The 23292-nt window shown below is 42.9% G+C and overlaps 1 protein-coding gene across 3 annotated transcripts in view; it reads right to left on the bottom strand.

Moving 5' to 3' along the window:
• Positions 1-2316: 2316 nt before the first annotated feature.
• Positions 2317-23292, bottom strand: part of smpd5 (sphingomyelin phosphodiesterase 5) — a 69970-nt gene continuing 48994 nt past the window's right edge. For all 3 annotated transcript variants that reach the window (XM_043690913.1, XM_043690912.1, XM_043690914.1), the window contains 5 exons: positions 21361-21501; positions 19168-19257; positions 17094-17157; positions 14030-14180; positions 2317-3025 (listed from right to left, as the gene is read on the bottom strand). In XM_043690913.1, the coding sequence (XP_043546848.1) occupies positions 2891-3025; positions 14030-14180; positions 17094-17157; positions 19168-19257; positions 21361-21501 (581 nt within the window). In that variant the 3' untranslated portion in view covers positions 2317-2890. The remainder of the gene's footprint in view (positions 3026-14029; positions 14181-17093; positions 17158-19167; positions 19258-21360; positions 21502-23292) is intronic.

The raw sequence follows: 23292 nt of genomic DNA, 5'->3' as shown, positions 1-23292 counted from the left end.
CCAAAGTGGATAACCATACATTTATCCACATTAAACTGCATCTGCCATGCATCTGTCCACTCACCTAACCTGTCCGGGTCACCCTGTAATCTCCTAACATCCTCCTCACATTTCACCCTGCCACCCAGCTTTGCATCAGCAGCAAATTTGCTAATGCTACTATTAATACCATCTTCTATATCATTAATATATATTGTAAAAAGCTGCGGTCCCAGCACTGATCCCTGCGGTACCCCACTGGTCACCGCCTGCCATTCCGAAATGGAGCCGTTTATCACTGCTTTTTGTTTCCTGTCAGCCAACCAATTTTCAATCCAAGTCAGTACTTTGCCCCCAATACCATGCGCCCTAATTTTGCTCACTAACCTCCCATGTGGGACTTTATCAAAGGCTTTCTGAAAGTTCAGGTACACTACATCCACTGGATCTCCCTTGTCCATCTTCAAAGTTACATCCTCAAAAAATTCCAGAAGATTAGATGATTTCCCCTTCATAAATCCATTCTGACTCTGACCTATCCTGTTACTGCTATCCAAATGTGTCGTAATTTCATCCTTTATAATTGACTCCAGCATCTTTCCCACCATTGAGGTCAGACTAACTAGTCTATAATTTCCTGCTTTCTCTCTCGCTCCTTTCTTAAAGAGTGGTACAACATTAGCCACCCTCCAATCCGCAGGAACTGATCCTGAATCTATCGAACTCTGGAAAATAATCACCAATGCATCCACGATTTCTACAGCCACCACCTTCAGTACCCTGGGATGTAGACCATCAGGCCCTCGGGACTTATCAACCTTCAAACCTAACAGTCTCTCCAACACCAATTCCTGGCAAATTCCTGGTTGAGCAAAGCAAGGAGTGTAAACACCACCTACGTGTTTCAGTGACTTGCTTTTTAAAGATTGCAGCAATTTCTTCCACAAGCAGATCTTTTATCATTGTAGTCCATAAACAAAAATACAGAAAAAAATGTGTACGGTCTCTCCAGGTTATTCACTATCCTGATTTGGAAATACAATCACTGTTCTTTCAGTGTCGCTGGATCAAAATATTAGAACTCCCTCCCTAATAGGGGGGTCTACTTCACACCAAAAGAACTGCAGTGGTTCAAGGCACCCGTTCAGTACCACATTCAAGGGAAACTAGGGATACACAATAAATGTAGTTAGCAAAGCCAAAATTTCAGGAGTGAACAAAATACACTATTTCCAATTTTTCCCCTTTAAATTTACTTTACTGTTAGACTGGAGAATGAGAAAACTATGAACCATCATTTCAGGATTGTACGTCTTTCCATTTGATAAAATCCTTAACTTGTCTCTGTTTCTGCACTGAAAGACCATACTATGTTCCTTGTTATTAGGTAGATGGGCACGTTGTGTGAAGCTGGTAATGGTTCACTGGGAGACTGCCCCAGCCCCGTATGAAGATCAATAGGAAAAAGGGAGATGTGACTTTACATGATGAGGAGAGTGTCCAAGGAACAGGAGAGTCGACATTTCGGGCATGAGCCCTTCTTCAGGAAAGGCTCATGCAGCAATTCCTGAAGAAGGGCTCATGCCCGAAACGTTGACTCTCCTGCTCCTTAGATGCTGCCTGACCTGCTGCGCTTTTCCAGCAACACATTTTCAGCTCTGATCTCCAGCATCTGCAGTCCTTACTTTCTCCTCCATGAGGAGGAGAGTGGCCAATCAAAACTTATGGGTTTAAACTGTCAACCCCTGGTATTAGTGTGAGGGTAGGTGAAAAGGAGATAACAACTTATTAGAAAAACTGTCCCTGGTAAGGGAGACAAGAATGAGCTTGGGCTCAGTGGCAAAAAGAAACAATACCATCTACAAAACTGTTGGAATCCTGCACAGCAGAAAGGCATAAGTGTGGGAAGAGTTAGCAGAAGGCAATATAGGCCATATCCTCAACACTATTGCCAAATGCCTCATGCAATAGGAATAGAGACAAAAACAATCTGGATGCTCAAATCCAAAGTAGACAGGCAGGAGGCTGGAAGAACACAGCAAGCCAGGCAGCATCAGGAGGTGAAGTAGTCAACATTTTGGGGAATGCCTTGGACGTTAAAGATTTTCTGCATCAGGAACATTTCAACTCAGCTAGTGACCTAGGTTCAGGGGCATGGTGCGCAAGATGAGGGATTGGGCAGCTGAGAAAATAAAGTATGGAAGATAAAGCCAGGAGTAGTCACTTACAAAGGGAGGAAGCCCATGTGTCCAGAGGCTTTACTCTTACTGTGGATCATCTAGTTATCTGTGTCACTACCTGCTACGCTGCTGTTATATGAGCAATGAGTCGCAGATGTCTTGTTTAAATGTCATTTATACAGTGCAAAAAAGGAAAACACTCCAGAGACAGTAAAAATGACAGACAGTGCTCTGCACCTATAGCAGCCTACACATAACACCCTTTTCTTTCCCAACCAACATTAGATTTGGGTCAGTTCTGCTTTGTGTTAAGAATGTGGGTCTCCTGTGGCAGTTTCCTTACCTCTGCCAGACCAACTCCCACTGATTCCAGTTGAGCAGGGAATTAGTCTTGAAATCAACTAAGGGTCTATGCCCTTGAAAACTGTGACTTTAATTAATTTTCTGCCTCAGGTAGGTTCCATAGCTACTAACAAGTCCTGCTCGTTTCCCAACCGTGATGAAAACATAGTTCGAAGTGTCTATTTTGTTGTATGCCTGAATCTCCATTATCAACATTGTTCATCTGGAGCAGCTGAAGAATTCTCTCTATCATTTTTGTTCAGATCAGCATTGAGAAATTCTGAAGTTGTATTTAAAATTTCTAACAAAAAAAAAGTTGTTCATTATTCTCTTTGAGGATTTTGGCACTTATTCAAATTCTTTTGGTAGCAGTAGCGGCAGGGGGTTGGTCAAAGTTCATCATCTAGGTCATGACTTGCATCATCATCTTCCTCTGGCACCATGGAAATGAAGAGCCTCATTCCAATAGGAAGATGGTCAGTTAGTCCAGCCAGCTGGGTGATAAAGGTGAATTCTTCCAGCTCCTGCCGAGAGGGAAAAAGAAAAATCAATAAATTTGAATAACTTCAGTCAACAAATCAGGATACATTATTCAGAATTGTAGGTAATTTATAGTACACTTTAAAAACTTCATTCATGGGATGTGAGCATCAAAGCCAGAATTGACTGCCCATTGGCAATTGACCTTGAGGTGATGAATCACTATTACAGAATCAGATGTACAGCACAGAAACAGACACATCAGTCTGACTCATCCATGTTGACCAGAAACCCTAACCTAATCCAGTCCCATTTGCGAACACTTGGCCCATATCCCTCTAAACCCATCCTACTCATATGCTCATCCAGATGCCTTTTAAATGCTGTAAGTGTACCAGCCTCCATTACTTTCTCTGGCAGCTCATTCCATTCATGCACCACACTGTGCAAAAAAGTTGCCCCTTAGGTCCCTTTTATATCTTTTTCCTCTCTCCCTGAACCTATGCCCTCAAGCTCTAGACTCCCCCAAACCAGGGAAATGACCTTGTCTATTTATCCTATCCACGCCCCTCATGATTTTATAAACCTCTAAGGTTACACCTCAGCCTCTGGGAAAACAGCCCCAGCCTATTAACCCCCCCCCCCCCCCCCACCACAGCTCAAATCCTCCAACCCTGGCAACATCCTTGCAAATCTTTTCTGAACCTTTTCAAGTTTCACAACATCTTTCTGATAGGAAGACCAGAATTGCAAGCAATCTTGCAACAGTGGCCTAACCAATATTGTGTACAGCTGCAACATGACCACCCAACTCCTATACCCTATGCTCTCACCAATAAAGGAAAGCATACCAAACACCTTCATTTTCCTGTCCAGGAGCAGCGGGACACAGCAGAGGTGATGTTGGGACCAGGGGGTTGTCAGGAAGGTAAGGACTTAGTATATATTTGGGCAGCGGGGATGACGTCCCTGACTCTTACACTTGCAAGAATTGTGTCCAGCTGCAGCTCTTGTTTGATTGCATGAAGGCTCTAGAGCTGTGGATGGACACACTGTGGAGTGTCCGTGATGCTGAGGAGGTTGTGGATAGCACGTTTAGTGAACTGGTCACACTGCACACCACAGGTTAGAATTGCCGGAGTCAGTGAATGGGTGACCAGAAGGCAGAGAAAGAGTAGGAAGGCAGTGTAGGTGTCCCCTGTGGTCATCTCCCTCCAAAACAGGTATACGGTTTTGGATACTGTTGGGGTAGATGGCTCAACAGGGGAGGGCAGTGGCTGCCAGGATCATGGCACCGTGGCGGACACTGCTGTTCAGAAGGGCAGGAAATAGACTCGTAGAGCCACAGTCATAGGGGGACTCTATTGTGAAGGAATGGGCGACTCTGTGGCCTAAAATGAGACTCTCGGATGGTATGTTGCCTCCCAGGTGCTCGTGTCAGGGATGTCACCGATCGGCTGCAGAGCATTCTGAAAAGGGAGAGTGAACAGCCAGTAGCCGTGGTGCATATAGGCACCAATGATATAAGTAAAAAACGAGGTGAGGTCCTAAAAGCACAATATAGGGATCTAGGAGAGAAGTTAAAAAGGAGGACCTCAAAGATAGTGATCTCGGGATTACTACCAGTACCATGTACTAGCCAGCGTAGAAATGAAAAACAGGCGGGATGAACATGTGGTTTGAGGGATGGTCTAGGAGGGAGGGGTTCAGATCTGTGGGACATTGGAACCAGTTCTGGGTAAGGTGCGACTATTACAAATTGGATGGTCTACACCAGAACCAGACTGGAACTAATGTCCTTGGGGGAGTTGTTGCTACTGATGTTGGAGAGGTTTTAAACTAATGTGGCAAGGGGCTTGGAACCAGAAGAGAAGACTAGTAGACAGTGATGTGGATACTAGAGACTGTAAGGAACAGGATCATGAAGTTAGCATTACCAAGGGGAAGAGTAGGCAGAGAGAAGATGAATGCAAAGGAACTGGTGGCCTGAAGTGCATATGTTTTAATGCAAGGAGAATATTAGTAAGGCAGACGAACTCAGGGCTTAGCAAGTTCGGAGAGGATTTGTAGCTCAGGTTGAGGTTTTGGATGTAGGTTTACTCACTGAGCTGCAAGGTTCATTTCCAGACGTTTTGTAACCCTACTAGGTAACATCTTCAGTGGGCCTCAGGCGAAGCAATGCTGAAAATTCCTGCTTTCTATTTATAGGTTTGGGTTTCTTTGGGTTGGTGATGTCATTTCCTGTGATTATGTTATTTCTTGTGGTGAAGTCACTTCCTGTTCCTTTTCCTCAGAGGGTGGTAGATGGCATCTAACTCTGTTTATTAACAAAGGAACAGGAAGCGACTTCACCACAGGAGATAACATCACCAACCCAAAGAAACCCAAACTTATAAATAGAAACCAGGAATGTTCAGCATTGCTTCACTTGAGGCCCACTAAAGATGTTGCCTAGTAGGGTAACAAAACTTCTGTAAATGAACCTTCCAGCTCAGTGAGCAAACCTAAATCCAGAACTTAGGGCTTGGATTGGTGCCTGGGAGTATGATGTCATTGTAATTAGAGAGACTTGGTTAAAGGAAGGGCATGATTGGCAACTAAATGTTCCAGGATATAGATGCTTCAGACAGGACAGGGAGGGAAGTAAAGGGACAGGGAGGATTTGCATTGCTGGTTAATGATGATGCCATGGCTGTGCTAAAGGAGGACAGTATGGAGAGCTTGAGCAGTGAGGTATTATGGGGAGAGCTGAGAAATAAGAAGGGTGCAGTTACATTGTCGAGGCTGTACTACAGGCTTCCCAACAGTAAACGAGAGGTAGAAGAACAAATAGGTAAACAGATTATGGAAAGACAGAGGCAATAGGATGGTGGTGATGGGAGATTTTAATTTTCCTAATATTGACTAGGATACACTTAGTGTCAGAGGTCTGGATGGGGCAGAATTTGTAAGGAGAATCCAGGAAAGTTTTCTAGAGTAGTATGTCAACAGTCCAACTACAGAAGGGCCATATTAGACCTGGTGTTGGCGAAATGAGCCAGGCCAGGTGGTAGCAGTTGCAGTGCGGGATTTCTTTGGGAACAGTGACCACAATTCTGTAAGTTTTAGAATACTTGTAGACAAAGATGACAGTGGCCCTGAGGAAAGTGTACTAAACTGGGCCAAGGCCAATTATATCAAAATTAGTCATGAGCTGGGAAACATGGATTGGACACATCTATTTGAAGAAAAGTCCAGATTTGATATGTGGGAGGCTTTTAAAGATAGGTTGAAGATAGTGCATGTCACATTGAAAATAAGGGATAGAAAAAGGCAAGATTTGTGAACCGTGGATGACAGGAGAAATCGTGCGACTAGCCAAGACAAAAAGGGAAGTGTACATAAGGTCTAGGCAGCCAAGAACAGAACGGGCTTAAAGGGGTCATGAAATAACTTTAGCGAGCAGAATTAAGGAGAATCCTAAGGCCTTCTATTCACATGTAAGAAGCAAGAGGGTAACGAGAGAAATGGTTGGTCCACCAACGTTTAAGGAAGGAAGGTTGTGTGTTGAACCTGACAAAATGGGTGAGATTAGAGATAGAAGTTCGTTTACTCTGGATCATGTTGACATAAGGGGGGGAGGATGTGTTGGTAGGCTAAAGGAGATTAAGGTGGACAAATCCCCAGGACTGGATGGGATCTATCCCAGGTTGCTGAGGGAGGCACGAGAGGAAATAGCTGGGGCCTTGACAGATATCTTTGTAGCATCCTTAAACACAGGTGAAGTGCCGGAGGACTGGAGAGTTGCTAATGTAGTCCTCCTGTTCAAAAGGGTCGTACGAATATTCCAGGTAACTACAGACCAGTGAGCCTTATGTTAGTGGTGAGAAAGGTGCTGGAGAAGGTACTGAGGGATAGGATCTATTTATATTTGGAAGAGAATGGGCTTATCAGTGATAGGCAACATGGTTTTGTGCGGGGGAAGATTGTGCCTTACCAACTCAAGTAGTCTTTGAGGAAGTGACCAAGTTGATAGATGAAGGAAGGGCTGTAGATGTCATATACATGGACTTTAGTAAGGCATTTGATAGGGCTCCCCATGATAAACTAATGGAGAAAATGAAGTCACATGGTGTGCAGGGTGTTCTATTTAGAGGATAAAGAACTGGTTGAGCACCAGGAGACAGTAGTTGTAGTTGTTGAAGGGAGTTTCTTGAAATGGAGAAAGGTGACCAGTGGTGTTCCACAGGGATCAGTGCTGGGGCCACTGTTATATGTGATGTACATAAATGATCTGGAAGAGGGTCTGATCAGTAAGTTTGCAGATGACACAAAGATTGTTAGAGTAGCAGAAAGCGTAGGGGACTGTCGAAGAATACGGGAGAGTATAGATAGACTGGAGAGTTGTGCAGAGAAGTGGCAGATGGAGTTCAATCCAGGCAAATGTGAAGTGATGCAGTTTGGAAGGTCTAATTCTAGAGCAAACTATACTGTAAAAGGAAGAACCTTTGGAAAAGTTGATTAGCAGAGAATTTTGGGAGTTCAGGTCCATTGTACCCTGAAGGTGGCTGCACAGGTAGATTGAGCAGTTAAGAAAGCATATGGTATGCTTGCCTTCATCGAACGGGGTATTGAGTATAAGAGCTGGGAGGTCACGTTAAAATTGTACAAGACTTTGGTTTGGCTGCATTTAGAATACTGTGTACAGTTCTGGTTGCCACATTACCAAAAGGTTGTGGACGCTCTGGAGAGGATGCAGAGGTTTACGAGGATGTTGTCTGATATGGAAGATGCTAGTTATGAAGAGAGTTGAATAGGTTAGGATTGTTTTCATTAGAAAAAAGGAGATTGAGGGGGGACCTGATTGAGGTCTACAAAATCATGAAGGGTATAGACAGGGTAGATAGAGTTAAACTTTTTCCCAGGGTGAAGGATTCCCAGGGTGAGAGGTCATGTGTTCAAGGTGAGAGGAGAAAAGTTTAAAGAGGATACACGTGGAAAGTACTTTACACAGAGTGGTAGGTCCCTGGAACACGTTGCCAGCAGAGATAGTACAGGCAGGCCTGGTAGATTCATTTAAGGTCCATCTGGACAGATACATGAGTCGGGGGTGGGGGGGAAGACAGCAGAGGGATATAGATCCTTAGGAATTGGGCGATAGGTTTAAACAGTGGATTTGGATTGGCACACGCTTGGAGGGATAAAAGGCCTATTCATGGGCTGTAAATTTTCTTTGTTCTTTATTACTATCCCAACTAACTGCGACTCTACTTTCAAGGAGCTATGAACCTGTACTTCAAGATCTTTGTTCAGCAACACTCCCCAGGACTTACCATTAAGTCCTGCTCTGATTTGCTTTTTCATAATGCAGCACCTCACATTTATCTAAATTTAACTCCATATGCCACTTCAGCCCACTGGCCCATCTGATCACGATCCCATTGTATTCTGAGGTAACTTTCTTCACTGTCCACTACACCTCCAATTTTGGTATCATCTTCAAACTTACTAACTATAGCTCCTGTGCCCCTATAGCTCCAAATCATTTATATAAATGATGAAAAGCAGTGGATCCAGCACTGATCCTTGAGATACACCACTGGTCACAGGCCTAGATTCTGAAAAGCAACCCTCCACCACCACCCAGTCTTCTACCTTCGAGCCAGTTTTGTATCCAAATGGCTAGTTCTCCCTGTATTCTCGGAGATCTAACCTTGCTAACCATTCTCCCATGAGGAACTTTGTCAAAATCAATATATCACGACCACCATTCTAGCCTGATCAATCCTCTGTTACTCCTTCAAAAACCTCAATCAAGTTTGTGAGAATTCTGAACTGCTGCATCCAATGTATTTGATGGCTTGCTGCATGCAGCGAGGGAGCTCTGGATTTTGATCCAGTGAAGGAATGACAATTACTGTTGATCAAGATAAGTGGTTTTTCTGTGCTGCCCTTGTTCCTCTAGCTGCTGGAGGCGGTGGTCTTGGAAAGCACTGTTAAAGGAGCTTTGGCAGGTTGCTGCAGTACTTCCTTGTATATAGAACACTGCTCCCATGTGAATGTTTAAAGTGATTAAGCAGTATGTTTTGTCCTGAATGGTGTTGAGTTTTGAGTGAAAGCAAATAATGAGGATGACACAGCATTTACAGAGGAAAAGTGAGATAGAGAGCAGGCAGAAACTTGTCAGATGGAATAAAATGTGGGGAAAAGAAAGAGTATGCACTTTTTCAGGAAGAATAGAAGAGCTGAATGTAAATGGAGAAAGACTGCAGGAAGCTACAGCACAGAGCTGGGGAAAGCTAGCAGCAGTTTCAGCTGGTAATAGGGAAAACAAATGGAACATTGTTTTTTTTTCCCCAAATGGATTTTAAACAAGCGGTCTAGTGAAAAGGTTAATAAAGGATTTTGAACTAGCAACACTGAAAGAACAGCGATTATACGTCCAAGTCAGGATAGCGAGTAACTTGGAGAGACCGCATCTTTTATTTTTCTGTATTTTTGACTGAACTATAATGAGAAGTTAAAAATCACAACACCAGGTTATTGTCCAACAGGTTTAACTGAAAGCACACTAGCTTTCAGAGCGACGCTCCTTCATCAGGTGATAGTGGAGGGCTCAATCCTAACAGAATTTATAGCAAAACATTTAGTGTGATGTAACTGAAATTATACATTGAAAAATTGATTGTTAAGCCTTTCATCTGTTAGAATACAGTGATAGTTTCACTTCTTTCATGTGTAAATCACTAAAGCTTTTTTTTAAAAAAGTTGCATTCTCGGGTTAGCTGTTAACAGTGGTGATAGCTAGACAATATGTTGAAGGTGTTGGCCCCCTGTGTTCTCCGTCTATGCCATGATGATTAGATTGATTCTAATCTAAAAAGTGAGATAACAGAGTTTTACATAAATTCATGCAGTTTTTGAGCAAAGTACAATGTAAACCCTGCAAGTACAAATTCACCCCACAAAATGTGTGCATGTGGGTGTGTGTGTTGCGAGTGCGAGAAAGTGTATGTGCGTGTGTGTAGTGAGTGCAGAGTGTCTTAAGTCTGTGAGGGGGTGCATGTGTGGGAGAGAGCGTGAGAGAGCGTAGGAGTATCTGTGTGTGCATGTGTACAGTGCAATGGTGGTCAGCTGTAATGTGACATGAACCCAAGGTCCCGGTTGAGGCCCTCCCTATGGGTACCGAACTTAGCTATCAGCCTCTGCTCGGCCACTTTTCTCTGCTGCCTGTCCCAAAGTCCACCTTGGAGGATGGTCACCCGAAGGTCCGAGGCTGAATGCCCTGAACCGCTGAAGTGTTCTCCAACTGGAAGGGAACAGTCCTGTCTGTTGATTGTTGTGCGGTGCCCATTCATCCGTTGTCGTCATATTTTGTGGGGTGAATTTGTACTTGCAGGGTTACATTGTACTTTGCTCAAAAACTGCATGCATTCATGTAGAACTCTGAGCATTTGGGATGCAAAGGAATTAGGAGTGTGAAGGGATAGCCTCAGTTGCAGGGTCCACATTGGTACCAATGACATAGATAGCAAGAGGAAAGAGGTTCTGCTGAGAGAATATGAACAGCTATGGGCTAAATTAAAAAGCCAGAACCAAAAAAATGTATTAACCTATGGATTCCTATCTGAACTATGAGCAAATTGGCACAGCGTCAACAACATTAAAAAGAGATACAGGCCTCACCAACATCCTGTACAATCTCAACATGACATCCCAACTCTTATACTCAAAAGGTTCAACAAGTGAAGGCAAGCTTGCTAAATGGCTTCTTAACCACCCTGTCTACATGTGACACAATGTCAAAGAATTGTGTGTCTGAATCCCTAGGTCTGTCTTTACAAGCCCTGTCCTTTTTTGTTTTACAAAAATACAGTACCTTGCATTTATTCAAATTAAACTCCATCTGTTAATCCTCAGCCTTTTCATTCAACTGACCAAAATTTCCCTGAATTCTTCTTCACCATCCATTATACCACCAATCTTGGTGTCATCCACAAACTTACTAACTATGCTTCCAGACCAGATGGACTATATCTGATACATCTGAAGGAGATAGTGGAGGAGTATGCAGACACACGGGGGTCTTCCTCAGTTCTAAGGAAGGGTCACTTGACTTGAAACATTACACTTATTTCTCTCCACAGATGCTGCCAGACTGCAGAGCTTTTCCAACAATTCCTATTTTTGTTTCTGATTTACAGCATTTGCAGTTCTTTCAGTTTTTATTTAATTAAGGGGAGGTCATGCCTGCCAAATGTGTTAGAATTCTTTGAGGAGTAAATTAGCACGTTAGACAAAAGAGAGTCAGTGGACACAGTCTATTTGGATTTCTGGGAGGCCTTTGATAAGATGCTGCACAGGAGCCTTCTAAGAAAGATAAGAGCCCATGGTGTTAGGAGAAAGGTACTGGCATGGATAAAGGACTTGCTGACTGGCAGGAGGGGGAGACGATGGATAAAGGGATTTTTGCAGGATGGCAGCTGGTAATTAGTGGAGGTCCTAGTAAGAGTCAGAGCTGGGACTACAACTATTCACATTATATATTAACCATCTGGACAAAAGGAACGGAGGGCATTGTTGCTAAGTTTGCAGATGACACAAAGATAGGTGGTGGGACAGATAGTGTTGAGGAAGTGGTGAGGCTGCAGAAGAAGTTGGACAGACTAAGAGAGCAAGCGAAGGAGTGGTAGATAGAATACAATTGGGAAATTATGCATTTCAGTAGGAAGGGTAGACTATTTTCTAAAGGGGAAAGGCTTCATAAATCCAAGGCTTGACAGGACTTAAGAGTAATGGTTCATGATTCTCTTAAGGTTAACATGCAGGTTCACTTGGCAAATGCAATCTTAACATTCATTTCAAGAGGCCTTGGGAAAAAAAAAGTAGCGATATACTGATGTTGCAGAAAGCACTGATCAGATTACATTTGGAATACCATGAGCCCCGTACCTAAGCAATGATATCCTGGTATTGGAAAGAATCCAATTTACAAGAATGATCCTCAGTATCAAGGGTTTGTCACGTGAAGAGTGGTGGACGACTCTGGGCCTACGTTCTATGGAGTTTAGGAGGTTGAGGGAGGGGGGTTCTGACTGAAACTTACAGAATACTGAGATGCCTGCGTAGAATGGATGTGGAGAAGATGTTTTCATTAGGAGAAACTAGGGCCTGATGGCACAGCCTGAGAGAAGAAAAAATGAGGGAGAGTTTCTTCAGTCAGAGAAGAATTTCTTCAATCTGCAGAAATCATTGCTGCATAAAGCTGTGGAGACCAAGTCATTGAGTGCATTTAAGACAGATATGGATAGGTTCTTAATAAAGTAACAGGATCAAGCAGAAGAATTAGGTTGAGGAACATATTAGCTGAAAATGTGTTGCTGGAAAAGCGCAGCAGGTCAGGCAGCATCCAAGGAGCAGGAGAATCGACATTTCTGGCATGAGCCCTTCTTCAGGAATGAGGAAAGTGTGCCAAGCAGCTCTGATCTCCAGCATCTGCAGTCCTCACTTTCTCCTTGAGGAACATATTAGCCATGATCAAATAGCGGAACAGACTCAGTGGGCTGAATGGCCTAATTCTGCTCCTCTATGTTATGACTTTATGGGAAGAGAATATTAATTGAGGGGAAGTCTTGTTAAAACTATACAATGTATTAGTCAGACCACAGCTGGAGTACTGTGAACAGTATTGGGTGCTCTATCCAGGGAAAGATATATGGAGATTAGAGGCAGTCCAGAGAAGTTGCCCTTGGTTGATTTAAGGTTTGAAGGGATTTTCTTAAGCGAAGTTGAGTTGGTTGGGCTTGTACTCATTGGAGTTTAGAAGAATGCAGAGACCTTATTGAAACATAAGATTATTAGGGTGTAGGAAGTTGTTTCCTCTTGTAGTATAGTTTAGAACCAGAGACCATTATCTCAAAATAAGGGATTGTACATTTAAGACAGAGAAGGATCATTTTCTTCTTTCAGAGAATACTGAACTTGTGGGAATTCTTAATTGCAAAAAACTCTTGAGGCTGTGCCATTGAATATATTCAAGGCCAACATGGACAGATTTTTAAAATCAGAGCAGTTCAGGCAGCATCCGAGGAGCAGTAAAATCGACGTTTCGGGCAAAAGCCCTTCATCAGGAATGAAACGTCGATTTTAGCGCTCCTTGGATGCTGCCTGAACTGCTGTGCTTTTCCAGCACCACTCTGGTTTCCAGCATCTGCAGTCATTGTTTTTTACCTAGATTTTAAAAATCAGTAAGGGAACTGAGCATTACAGACATATAGTAAATAGAGTTGAGGATTACTAAATTAGCTGCAGTCTCATTGAATGGCCTACTCGTGCTCCTATATCTTATAGTCTTGTGGAATGTTGGTGGCAGTGCGCTCATCCAGGCAAGTTGGAATTTTGTTACATTCCTGACTTGTGCCTATATATAAAGGCTTTAAAAAAGTTAGGAGGTGAGTTACTCATCATTCTTGTGGGCACAATTATTTGCTTGGCCCAGTTAACAGTCAAAGCCATTCAGTTGCAGGAAGAAAAGTGCTGTGAAGAGTAGCTTTCTGTGTTGTCTACATTCAAGTGTGAACATTGAAAAACATGGCTTCAGAACCAGTGAAGCAAGTGTTGATCATCCTATAAATGAGCTTTGAAGATTAAATGTCACTGATTGACAGTACTAAAAAAATTGCATTTACGTGTCATGCAATAAAGGTTCCTGGAACATTATCAAAAATATTTCTGTCAATGAGCTATCATGTGACAAACCTTTTGTTTAAGATGGAAGTTTTAAAGGAGCATACTGCAGGAGGAAGGGAAGTTACAGAGATTTAGGAAGGAAATTTCAGACCAAGAAAGCTGGAAGTACAACCACCAGAAATGGAATGTTGAACATTTGAAATGCAAGATCTTGTCAGCTTGCAGGGCTGTTTCAGAGATGATGAGGAGAGAAGCCATGGGGGAATAGGAGAGGATGAGAATTTTAAATTGCGGCATTGCCAAACCAATCTAAGTCAGTGAGCCCAAGACTGTTGGGTGAATGGAACTGGGAGATAAGAGTACAGATAGGTCATACTCACAGTAATCACTCCTTTTGCAACAGTGTCTTCCCGATACAGCAAATAATCAATCCTACGTCCACCTCCTACACTTCTGGGCTCTGTGTTGTTGACAGCAGGATTGACAGGAAATTCCAGGTATTGTTTCCTCAATTCTTCAATCTCTAAAGCTCTGAAAAGATTGAAGATGTGTGTTTAAACCTGGGATCATTCATTTTGTAATCTTCTAGCAACGTGCCGGTAATTATGCACGTTCTCCCTGCGTCTGAGAGAGTTTCTGCTGGGTGCTCTGGTTTCCTCCCACAGTCCAAAGATGTACAAGTTAGGTAGATTGGCCATGCTAGATTACCCAGTGTTCAGGGATGTGTAGGTTGGATACCTTAGCATGGGAAATGTAGGGATAAGGTAGGGGATGGGTCTGGGTCGGATGATCTACAGAGGGTTAGTGTGAACTTGTTGGGCCAAATGGCCTGTTTCCACACTGTGGGGATTCTAAAAATAAAAAAGAAATGCTGAACATAAATTCAGTATGGAAATAGCTCAAAGTCAGTCATGCAAACCGAACTATTTAAAGCTGCATTTATTAAGAAATTGGAAGGCCAAATTTGCATTTATAGCATCTTTCACAATGTACTGAACCACATTACAACAACATATCAATGGCAAGATCCCATAACATAGCTATACAGTCGCCCTGTCAATCCTGCAAGTCCTCCTTACTAACATCTAGGACTAGTGCCAAAATTGGGAAAAATGTTGCGCAGACAAGTCAACCCACTGGTGATCACATTCCATTCTCCCTTGGCTGATGAATCTGTACTCCTTAACATTGAGCAACTATTGGAGGAACTGTTGAGGGTAGTAAGGGTGCAAAATAGAATGGGAGATTTCAATATCTACCATCAAGGGTTGCTTGACAGCAGCATTACTGAATGGATTATAAGAGTGTAACTACTGGATTGGGTCTGTGGCAGGTGGTGAGGGAACCAAGAAAAACATATGATCTCATCACCAATATGCAGGCTACAGATGCATCTATCCATGACAGTAATTAGCCAGATATGCCAAGTGGATGATATATCTTGACCTTCTCTAGTAGTCCTCAGCATCATCAATGCCAGCCTTCAACTAATGCAATTCACTCCACGTGATATCAAGAAATGGATACTGCAAAGACTATGGGCCCTGACAACATTTTAGCAGTAGGATTGAAGATTTGTGCTCCAGAACCTGCCGCGCCATGAGCCAAGCAGTTCCAGTATAGTTACTATGCAGACATTTGCCCGACAATATTGAAAATTGCCGAGGTATGTTCTGTACACAAAAGGTGCGACAAATCCAACCAACCAATTACTGCCCCAGTTTAGTTTTGATCATCAGTAAAGCAATGGAAAGTGGCATCAATAGAGCTGTCAAGCAACACCTGCTCAACATTAGCCTGCACATTGATGTCCAATTTGGATTCTGCCAGGGACACTCATGGTTGTAGTAGTTGGTCAGTCATCTCACTGCAGGCGTTCTAGGCCTAACTATCTTTAGCTCCTGATCTCATTGCAGTTTGGTTCAATCAGAAAAAAAAAATCAATAAATTCCAGAGTTGAGGTGAGAGTGATAGCCTTTGATATCCAGGTTGCATTTGACCAAGTGTCACATCAAGGAGCCCCAGATCAACTGGAGTTGGGAGCAAACTCTCCTCTGGTTGGAGTCATACCTGACACACAGGAATATTGGGGTGGTTGTTGAAGGTCAGTCATTTAAGCTCCAGGACATCTCTACAGGAGCTCTTCAGTATAGTGTCCTAGGCCCAACCTTCTCCAAGTGCTTCAATGACCTTCCTATGTCAGAAGTGGTGATGTTCACCTTGATTGTATAAAAGCTCAGCACCATTAGAGACTCCTCAGATACAGAAGCAGTCTATATTCAAATGCAACAAGATCTGGACAAGCAGGTTTTGGCTGACAAGTGGCTAGTAATGTTTGTGCCACACAAATGCCAGGCAAGATCATCTCCAATAAGAGAAAAATCTAACCCTTGACAATCAATGGTATTTCCACCACTGAATCAATATCCTTGGGGTTACCATTGATCAGAAACTCAAGTGGACTTGGCAAATAAACACTGACTACAAAAGCAGGTCAGAGGCTAGGAATACTAAGGCATCAACCGACTCCCTAGAGTCTGTCCATCATCTACAAAGGGAAAGTCAGGAGTCTGATGGAATACTCCTCAGTTGCCTGGGTGGGTGCAGCTTCAAAAACACTCAAGACACTTGACACCATCCAATTCAAATCAGCCTGCATGACTGACACCACATCCACTCACTCCGCCACCAACACTCATAAGATGTACTGCACAAAAATCAAAGATTTTTAGACAGCACCTTCAAAATTTACCACTTCCATCTAGAAAGACAAGAGCATTACAGACATGGGAACACCACCATCTTCAAGCTCCCCTCCAATGCACTCAGCATCCTGACTTGGAAACATATTGCCATTCTTTCACTGTTGTTGGATCAAATTCCTGGAATTCCCTCCCTCAGGGCATTGTGGGTCAACCTCGAGCACATGACTAACAGTTCAAGGAGACAGCTCACCATCAACATCATAAGGGCAACTAGGACTGACAATGGGTGCTGGCCAGCCACCAATGCCCATGTCCCATGAATGAATAAAGAAAATGTGGCATCCAATGCATGCAAAGTCCAGTCCCACAAACAAACAGCAGTGAGATAAATGGTCAGATATTTATATTTAAACATTCGCTAGGAGCTAAGAAGCACTTTCTATTCCCGTGAAACTTGGCAGAAGATCGGTTTGTTTGTCTAAGATAGCAGATGTTGGTTTAATGTCATATTCAAAATATGGCTTCTCCAGGAAAACTGTACTGCCAAAGTACTCGCCATCTGACAGTGCAGAACAGCTCAGTGCACAGACACTTACGTACTACAACTGAATGAAAAAAACCTTCTGATTAAAAGGCAAATGTCTCACCCAGTGAGCCACATTTGGCACTCAAGTGCAGAGAATTTTGCAATTGAGTCCAGTTCTATTGTTTGTTCACGCCATCTCATGCCCATACTCACCGCTGCAAGCTTTCTGGGCTCTTCACTGGATCTTCATACATGGTTCTTTGTTGCAACAGCGTACCTAAGCAAAAAAGATGGGACAAATCTTTTATTATATAAGGATATCCGTGGCTAACAACTTTCTTTGTGGATCCTTTTAGATAATCTGTTTGCAACAAGACGACCATGGGATAATTGCCCAGGACAGTCAGACCACTACCTTGAAGAGACTTGGGATGTTAATAACTCCTTGGGATCCCATGGGACAGACCTACTGAAGACCTATTCAATCCAAGTTGAATGGTAAAGATTAGATCTTTGATGAAGTTGGTTTTAAAATTTTGATTTCTTCCAAGAACACAGAAACTGGACTAAGCTATTCACCCATAACAACTTACACAGTACATCAGCCCTTTAATGCAGTAAAATGCCCCAAGGCAAGACATGGGAGTTGTATCAAAATTTGATTGTCATAAATGGGAGATGTTTGGTTGGATATCGGTGGCACAGTGGTTAACACTGCTGCCTCAAATCATCAGGGACCCAGGTTTGATTCCAACCTCAGGCGACCATCTGTGTGGAGTCTACACATTCTCCCAGTGTCTGTGTGGGTTTCTTCCGGATGCTCCGGTTTTGTCCCACAGACCAAAGGTGTGTGGGTTAGAAGGATTGGCCATGTTAAATTCAGAGTTGAGTGTGTATTGCTGGAGAAGCACAGCAGGTCAGGCAGCATCTGAGGAGAAGGAAAATCGACATTTCAGGCCAGAGCCCTTCATCAGGAATGAGGCAGGTAGCCTTGAGGGTGGAGAGATAAATGGGAGGGGAATGGGGCTGGGGAGAAGATAGCTGAGAGTGAAATAGGTGGATGAAGGTGGGGTAAAGGTGATAGGTCAGAGAGGAAGGTGAAGCGGATAGGTGGGAAGGAAGATTGACAGATGGGACAGGTCATGAGGGCAGTGCTTTGTTCTTGGGAAGGGAAGCAGAGTGCCTGATGGGGGGTCGCAGAGTCCCCTATCTTGCACAGGGATGGGTCTGGATGAGATGCTTTTTGGACTTTTGGTAGAGAATTGAAGGGCCAAATGACCTCTATCTGCACTGTAGGGTTTCTATAATCAAAAGATTGATCAAAAACATAGGTTTAAAGAAGAATCTTAAAAAGAAGAAAGAAAGTGATAGTGAGGCAGTGATGTTTACAGATGGAATTGCAGAGCTCAGGACCTTGGCAGCTGAGGTTACCGCCCATGTACTGGAGGAGTGCAGGTGTCGGAGAATTTTAGGGAGGGTAGAGTCCAAGAAGGGATTTTAAAACAAAAAATGAAAATTTTGAAATTAATGCTTTTAACATTTTCAAGTTAGACAGAACAGTGTGATGGGTGAACTGATGTTGGAGAGAGACCAAACATGGATAGATTTTCAGATGCTCTTATATTTATGAAGGAGAAAGATGGGATGCTCAGAGTACATTGGAAGTGTTAAAGGTAACAAACCATAATGAGGGTTTCAGTAGCAGATAAGCTGGGATCCATGGAGTTGGGTGAAAAGCAGCAGTCATAGTAATGGAAACAGAATCACAAATACCTGGAAAATCTCAGCAGGTCTGGCAGCATCAGTGGAGAGAAAGAGTTAACATTTCAGGTTCAGTGACCCTTCTTTGAGAACTGAGTGTAGCTGAGAAGAGGTTGGCATATGTGCCAGAGAGAGGGTGGCTGGGAGGAGGGGGAAAAAGAAACAAAAAGAGTAAACGATAGGTGGAGATGGAGCCCAGATAGAGTGAAAAAAGAGCTGCATTAACTCCCTTACACAGTCTGGCCTACATGTGACTCTAGACCCAGAGCAAGGTGGTTGACACTTGCAATGGCCTGGCAAGCCACACAGTTCAGGAAAATTTGAAATAAACAAATACTGACTTTACCAGGAAGACCCACACCCCTTAAAACAACAAATAAAATTAGGAGTCACATTTAGAAAGAAGGCAAACAGAACTAGTTTTAGTTTGGGAAACTTGGTCAGTATGGAATAGCTGAACTGAATGGTCTATTTCTGTGCTTTAAGAATCTATGACAGAGTAAGTTAACAGAGTACCTGTACTAACCTATGACTCCAGGTTTCTCTCTACCCGGTCCAGAACAGCAGGGATCTTTATATATTTGGAGTATCTGGTGCTGCTGTTCCAATTGGTCTTCTGGAAGAAAAAGTAGTAGTTAAAGGTGTTATTCAGTTAGCATCACCCAGTCCAAGTAGAATCCTCAAATGGCCTCAGGATGGAGTAGATTGGAGTTGAACTACTTTAGCATTCAGCTTTAATACAACAAAATTAGATAACCTTCTTTTAATTTTCCAGATAAGACTGTCTAATAATAATAAGACCAGATACTTCTGCATAGATCAAGGCTAAAACCTGGGTTCTTCCAGCACAACTTTAGATTTTACTAACACCGGCTAAATAAAAATAACCATCAGCTGAATTGTAGTTTAAAACCTAGCAAGTTCAGTAACACCTTACTCATCTAATAATGTCCTAGAGTCAAAGTTGTACAGCATGGAGACAGGCCCTTTGGCCCAAACTGGTCAATACCAACCAAAATGTCCATCAACACTAATCCCATTTCTCTCAACTTGGCCCATATTCTTCTAAACCTTTCCTACTCATGTCTTCATCCAAATGCCTTCTAACATTTGTTAATATACTCGCCTCAACCACTTCTGCTGGCAGCTCATTCCATATGCATACCACATTCTCTTTTAAAAAAAAAAGGTTGCCCCTCGGGTCCCTTTTATTCTGTGTCCTATAACCTTAAACAGATGTCCTCTAGTCCTTGATTCCCCAGCCCTGGGAAAAAGATGGAATGCATTCACCCTATCCATGCCTCTCGTTATCTTATACAGTTCTATATAGTCCCCCCATAGTCTCCTACACAGTAAAGAAAAAAGTCCTAGTTTGTCCAACCTCTCCCATAACTCAGATCATTGACTCCAGGCAATATCCTTGTAAATTTCCTCTGCACTCATTCTGGTATAATAACATCCTTCCTATAGCAAGGTGACCAAAACTGAACACAATACTCGAAGTGTGGCCTCACCAATATCCTGTACAACTACAACATAACTTCCCAACTTCAATACTCACTGCCCTGACTGATGAAGGCCAGTGTGCCAAAAGCCTTCTTCACAGCCCTGTCTAAATGCCCTGTATCAAAGTGAACTTGCAGTCATTAACCAAACTGGTGCATCTCATCCCATACAAATTGGTCACTGCCTAAGAAGTGGTCAAGTGAATCACTGAAAAGCAAAGTGACCTATCATCTTCATCCCCACCTCTATCCACCTATTGTACTCTTGGCTACCTTCTCCCCAGCCCCACTCCCCTCCCATTTATCTCTCCAACTCAGAGGCTCCCTGCTTTTATTCCTGATGAAGGCCTTTTGCCTGAAACATCGATTTTCCTGCTCCTCGAATGCTGCCTGACCTGCTGTGCTTTTCCAGCACCACTCTAATCTAGATCCAAAGTGATCAGAAGGCAGCCCTCATCTTCTATGGTAGTAAAAGCACAAATTACAAGTGATATACCCAGAACAGGAATTCAAATTTACATTTGTAGTGAACAGTCCGCACAGATGATTAATTACAACAAAATACTGACATAGCATCTTGAACATAATAAAAATGTATCAAAGCATTTCACTGGACATAAAACAAAAGTATGACACCAAGTCATTTGAGGAGATTTTAGATTAGATAACCAAAAGCTTGGTTAAAGAGGTACACTTTAAGCAGCATCTTGTAGGAGTTAGATAAACAATAATGTTTAGGGGGTATTCCACAGCTTAGTGTCTAGGCAACTAAAAGCAGAGCCACAAATATTAAAATATTATAATTTGGTATGTACAAGAGACCAGAATTAGAGTAGTACAGATATCTTGGAGGGTTACAAAACTAAGGAAAATTGAGAGATTGGAGAGGAAAGGCCAAGGAGGGACTTGTAAACAAGGATCAGAAGTTTAAAAATCAACTTTTGTTTGAACAGGAGTCAACAAAGGGGCAACAAAAACTTGGTTAATGATTTCAGCAGATGAGGTAATACAAATGGGCAAAGTTGGGATAAAGTTACTAAGATGGGAATAGGTAGTAGTACAAATTAGGTAAGATCAATAGTGACACAAAGACTTGACAAATATGGCTAGCCTTTGAATGTTGCGAGGCTAAATTAGCTAAGAAAGGTGACCATGGGTCATTAGCCGTGGAGTGGAGATAATTATTATTTTTCATTGTATGAACAGAAACTTACCCAGTGAACAGTTGTCAAAATTGAAATCCCCACAAAGAACATCAAACACAACCTTTTCTTCCTCACTCCGAGATGTGCTCTGGAAGTCATTGATCCACACGATCATGTGACTGAGTTGACTTTGACGAATGTGACAATCCTCTGCAAGAGGCATACAGACTTGAAACCAGACTCAAAATCACATTTGAATTAGCAGTCTTAGTTTGAAATTTTAAGTATAGGGAAGCTCAATTTTACATATATCAGGAATGATAACCACTCAAATTTTACTTAAGACAATCAAACTCAAAAATCATGTGGCTGGCTGGCCAGCATTTATTGCCCCAGTGGTGAGCTGCTTTCTCGAACTGCTGCACTCCATGCATTGTAGGTAGACTCACATTGCTATTAGGGAGGCATGTCAAGATTTTGATGCAGCGACAATGAAGGAACAATGATATACTTCCAGATCAGGATGGCAAGTGGCTTGCAGGGGAACTTGTAGATGGTGATGTTCAATAATTTCAAATCATAACTTTTAATGTATCAATTTTTCAGACACCACCTGTTGTTCTCAGTTTCATCACATCCATCCGGGTAGGTTTAAACTAGCTCAGCAGGGGGATGGGAACCGGAGGTGTAGCTGCAGTGCACAGGAGGACGAGAGTAGGAAGGATGGACAAGATTTCAGGGTCACCGGAATGTGCTGGCAGACAGCAAACTGGTTTGAAGTGTGTCTACCTCAACGCCAGAAGTATCCGAAATAAGATAGGTGAGCTTGCAGCATGGATAGGTACCTGGGACTTCGATGTTGTGGCCATTTCGGAGACATGGATAGAGCAGGGTGAGGAATGGATTTTGCAGGTTCCTTCATTTAGATCTTTCATTAAAAACAGACAAGGCGGTAAAAGAGGGGGAGACGTGGCCTTGTTAGTCAAGGATAGTATAATGGTGACTGAGAGAACTTTTGATGAGGACTTGTCTACTGAGGTGGTGTGGGCTGAGATTAGGAACAGGAGAGGAGGGGTCACACTGCTTGGAGTTTTTTTATAGGCCTCCGCAGAGTTTCAGGGAGGTAGAAGAGAGGATTAACAAAACAATTCTGAGTAGGAGTGAAAGGAACAGGAACTTTAACTTCCCCAACATTGACTGGAAATGTTATAGCTCTAGTACATCGGATGGATCAGTTTTTTTTCCCAATGTGTACAGATAGGGGAAGCACTAAATAAATATTTTTCAACATTGTTCACTATAGAAAATGAAAATGTTGGCGAGGAAGATACAGAGATAGAACATAGAACATAACAGCACAGAACAGGCCCTTCGGCCCACGATGTTGTGCCGAACATTTGTCCCAGCTTAAGCACCATCCAATTGCCGCTTAAGGTCACCAAAGATTCTGACTCTACCACTCCCACAGGCAGCGCATTCCATGCCCCCACCACTCTCTGGGTAAAGAATCCACCCCTGACATCTCCCATATACCTTCCACCCTTCACCTTAAATTTATGTCCCCTTGTAACACTCTGCTGTACCCGGGGAAAAAGTTTCTGACTGTCTACTCTATCTATTCCTCTGATCATCTTATAAACCTCTATCAAGTCACCCCTCATCCTTCGCCATTCCAACGAGAAAAGGCCTAGCACGCTCAACCTATCCTCGTACGACCTATTCTCCATTCCAGGCAACATCCTGGTAAATCTTCTCTGCACCCTCTCCAAAGCTCCCACATCTTTCCTAAAGTGAGGCGACAAGAACTGCACACAGTACTCCAAATGCGGCCTAACCAAAGTCCTGTACAGTTGCAACATCACTTCACAACTCTTGAATTCAATCCCTCTGCTAATGAACGATAATACTCCATAGGCCTTCCTAATGAAAATAACCCTAATCTACTCAACCTCTCTTCATAGCTAGCGCCCTCCATACCAGGCAACATCCTGGTAAACATCC

Source organism: Chiloscyllium plagiosum, chromosome 5, assembly GCF_004010195.1.
Source record: "Chiloscyllium plagiosum isolate BGI_BamShark_2017 chromosome 5, ASM401019v2, whole genome shotgun sequence".
NCBI classification, from domain to species: Eukaryota; Metazoa; Chordata; class Chondrichthyes; order Orectolobiformes; family Hemiscylliidae; genus Chiloscyllium; species Chiloscyllium plagiosum.
The sequence above is the reverse complement of the archived record's forward strand: the minus strand, read 5'-3'. Positions and strand labels throughout refer to the sequence as shown.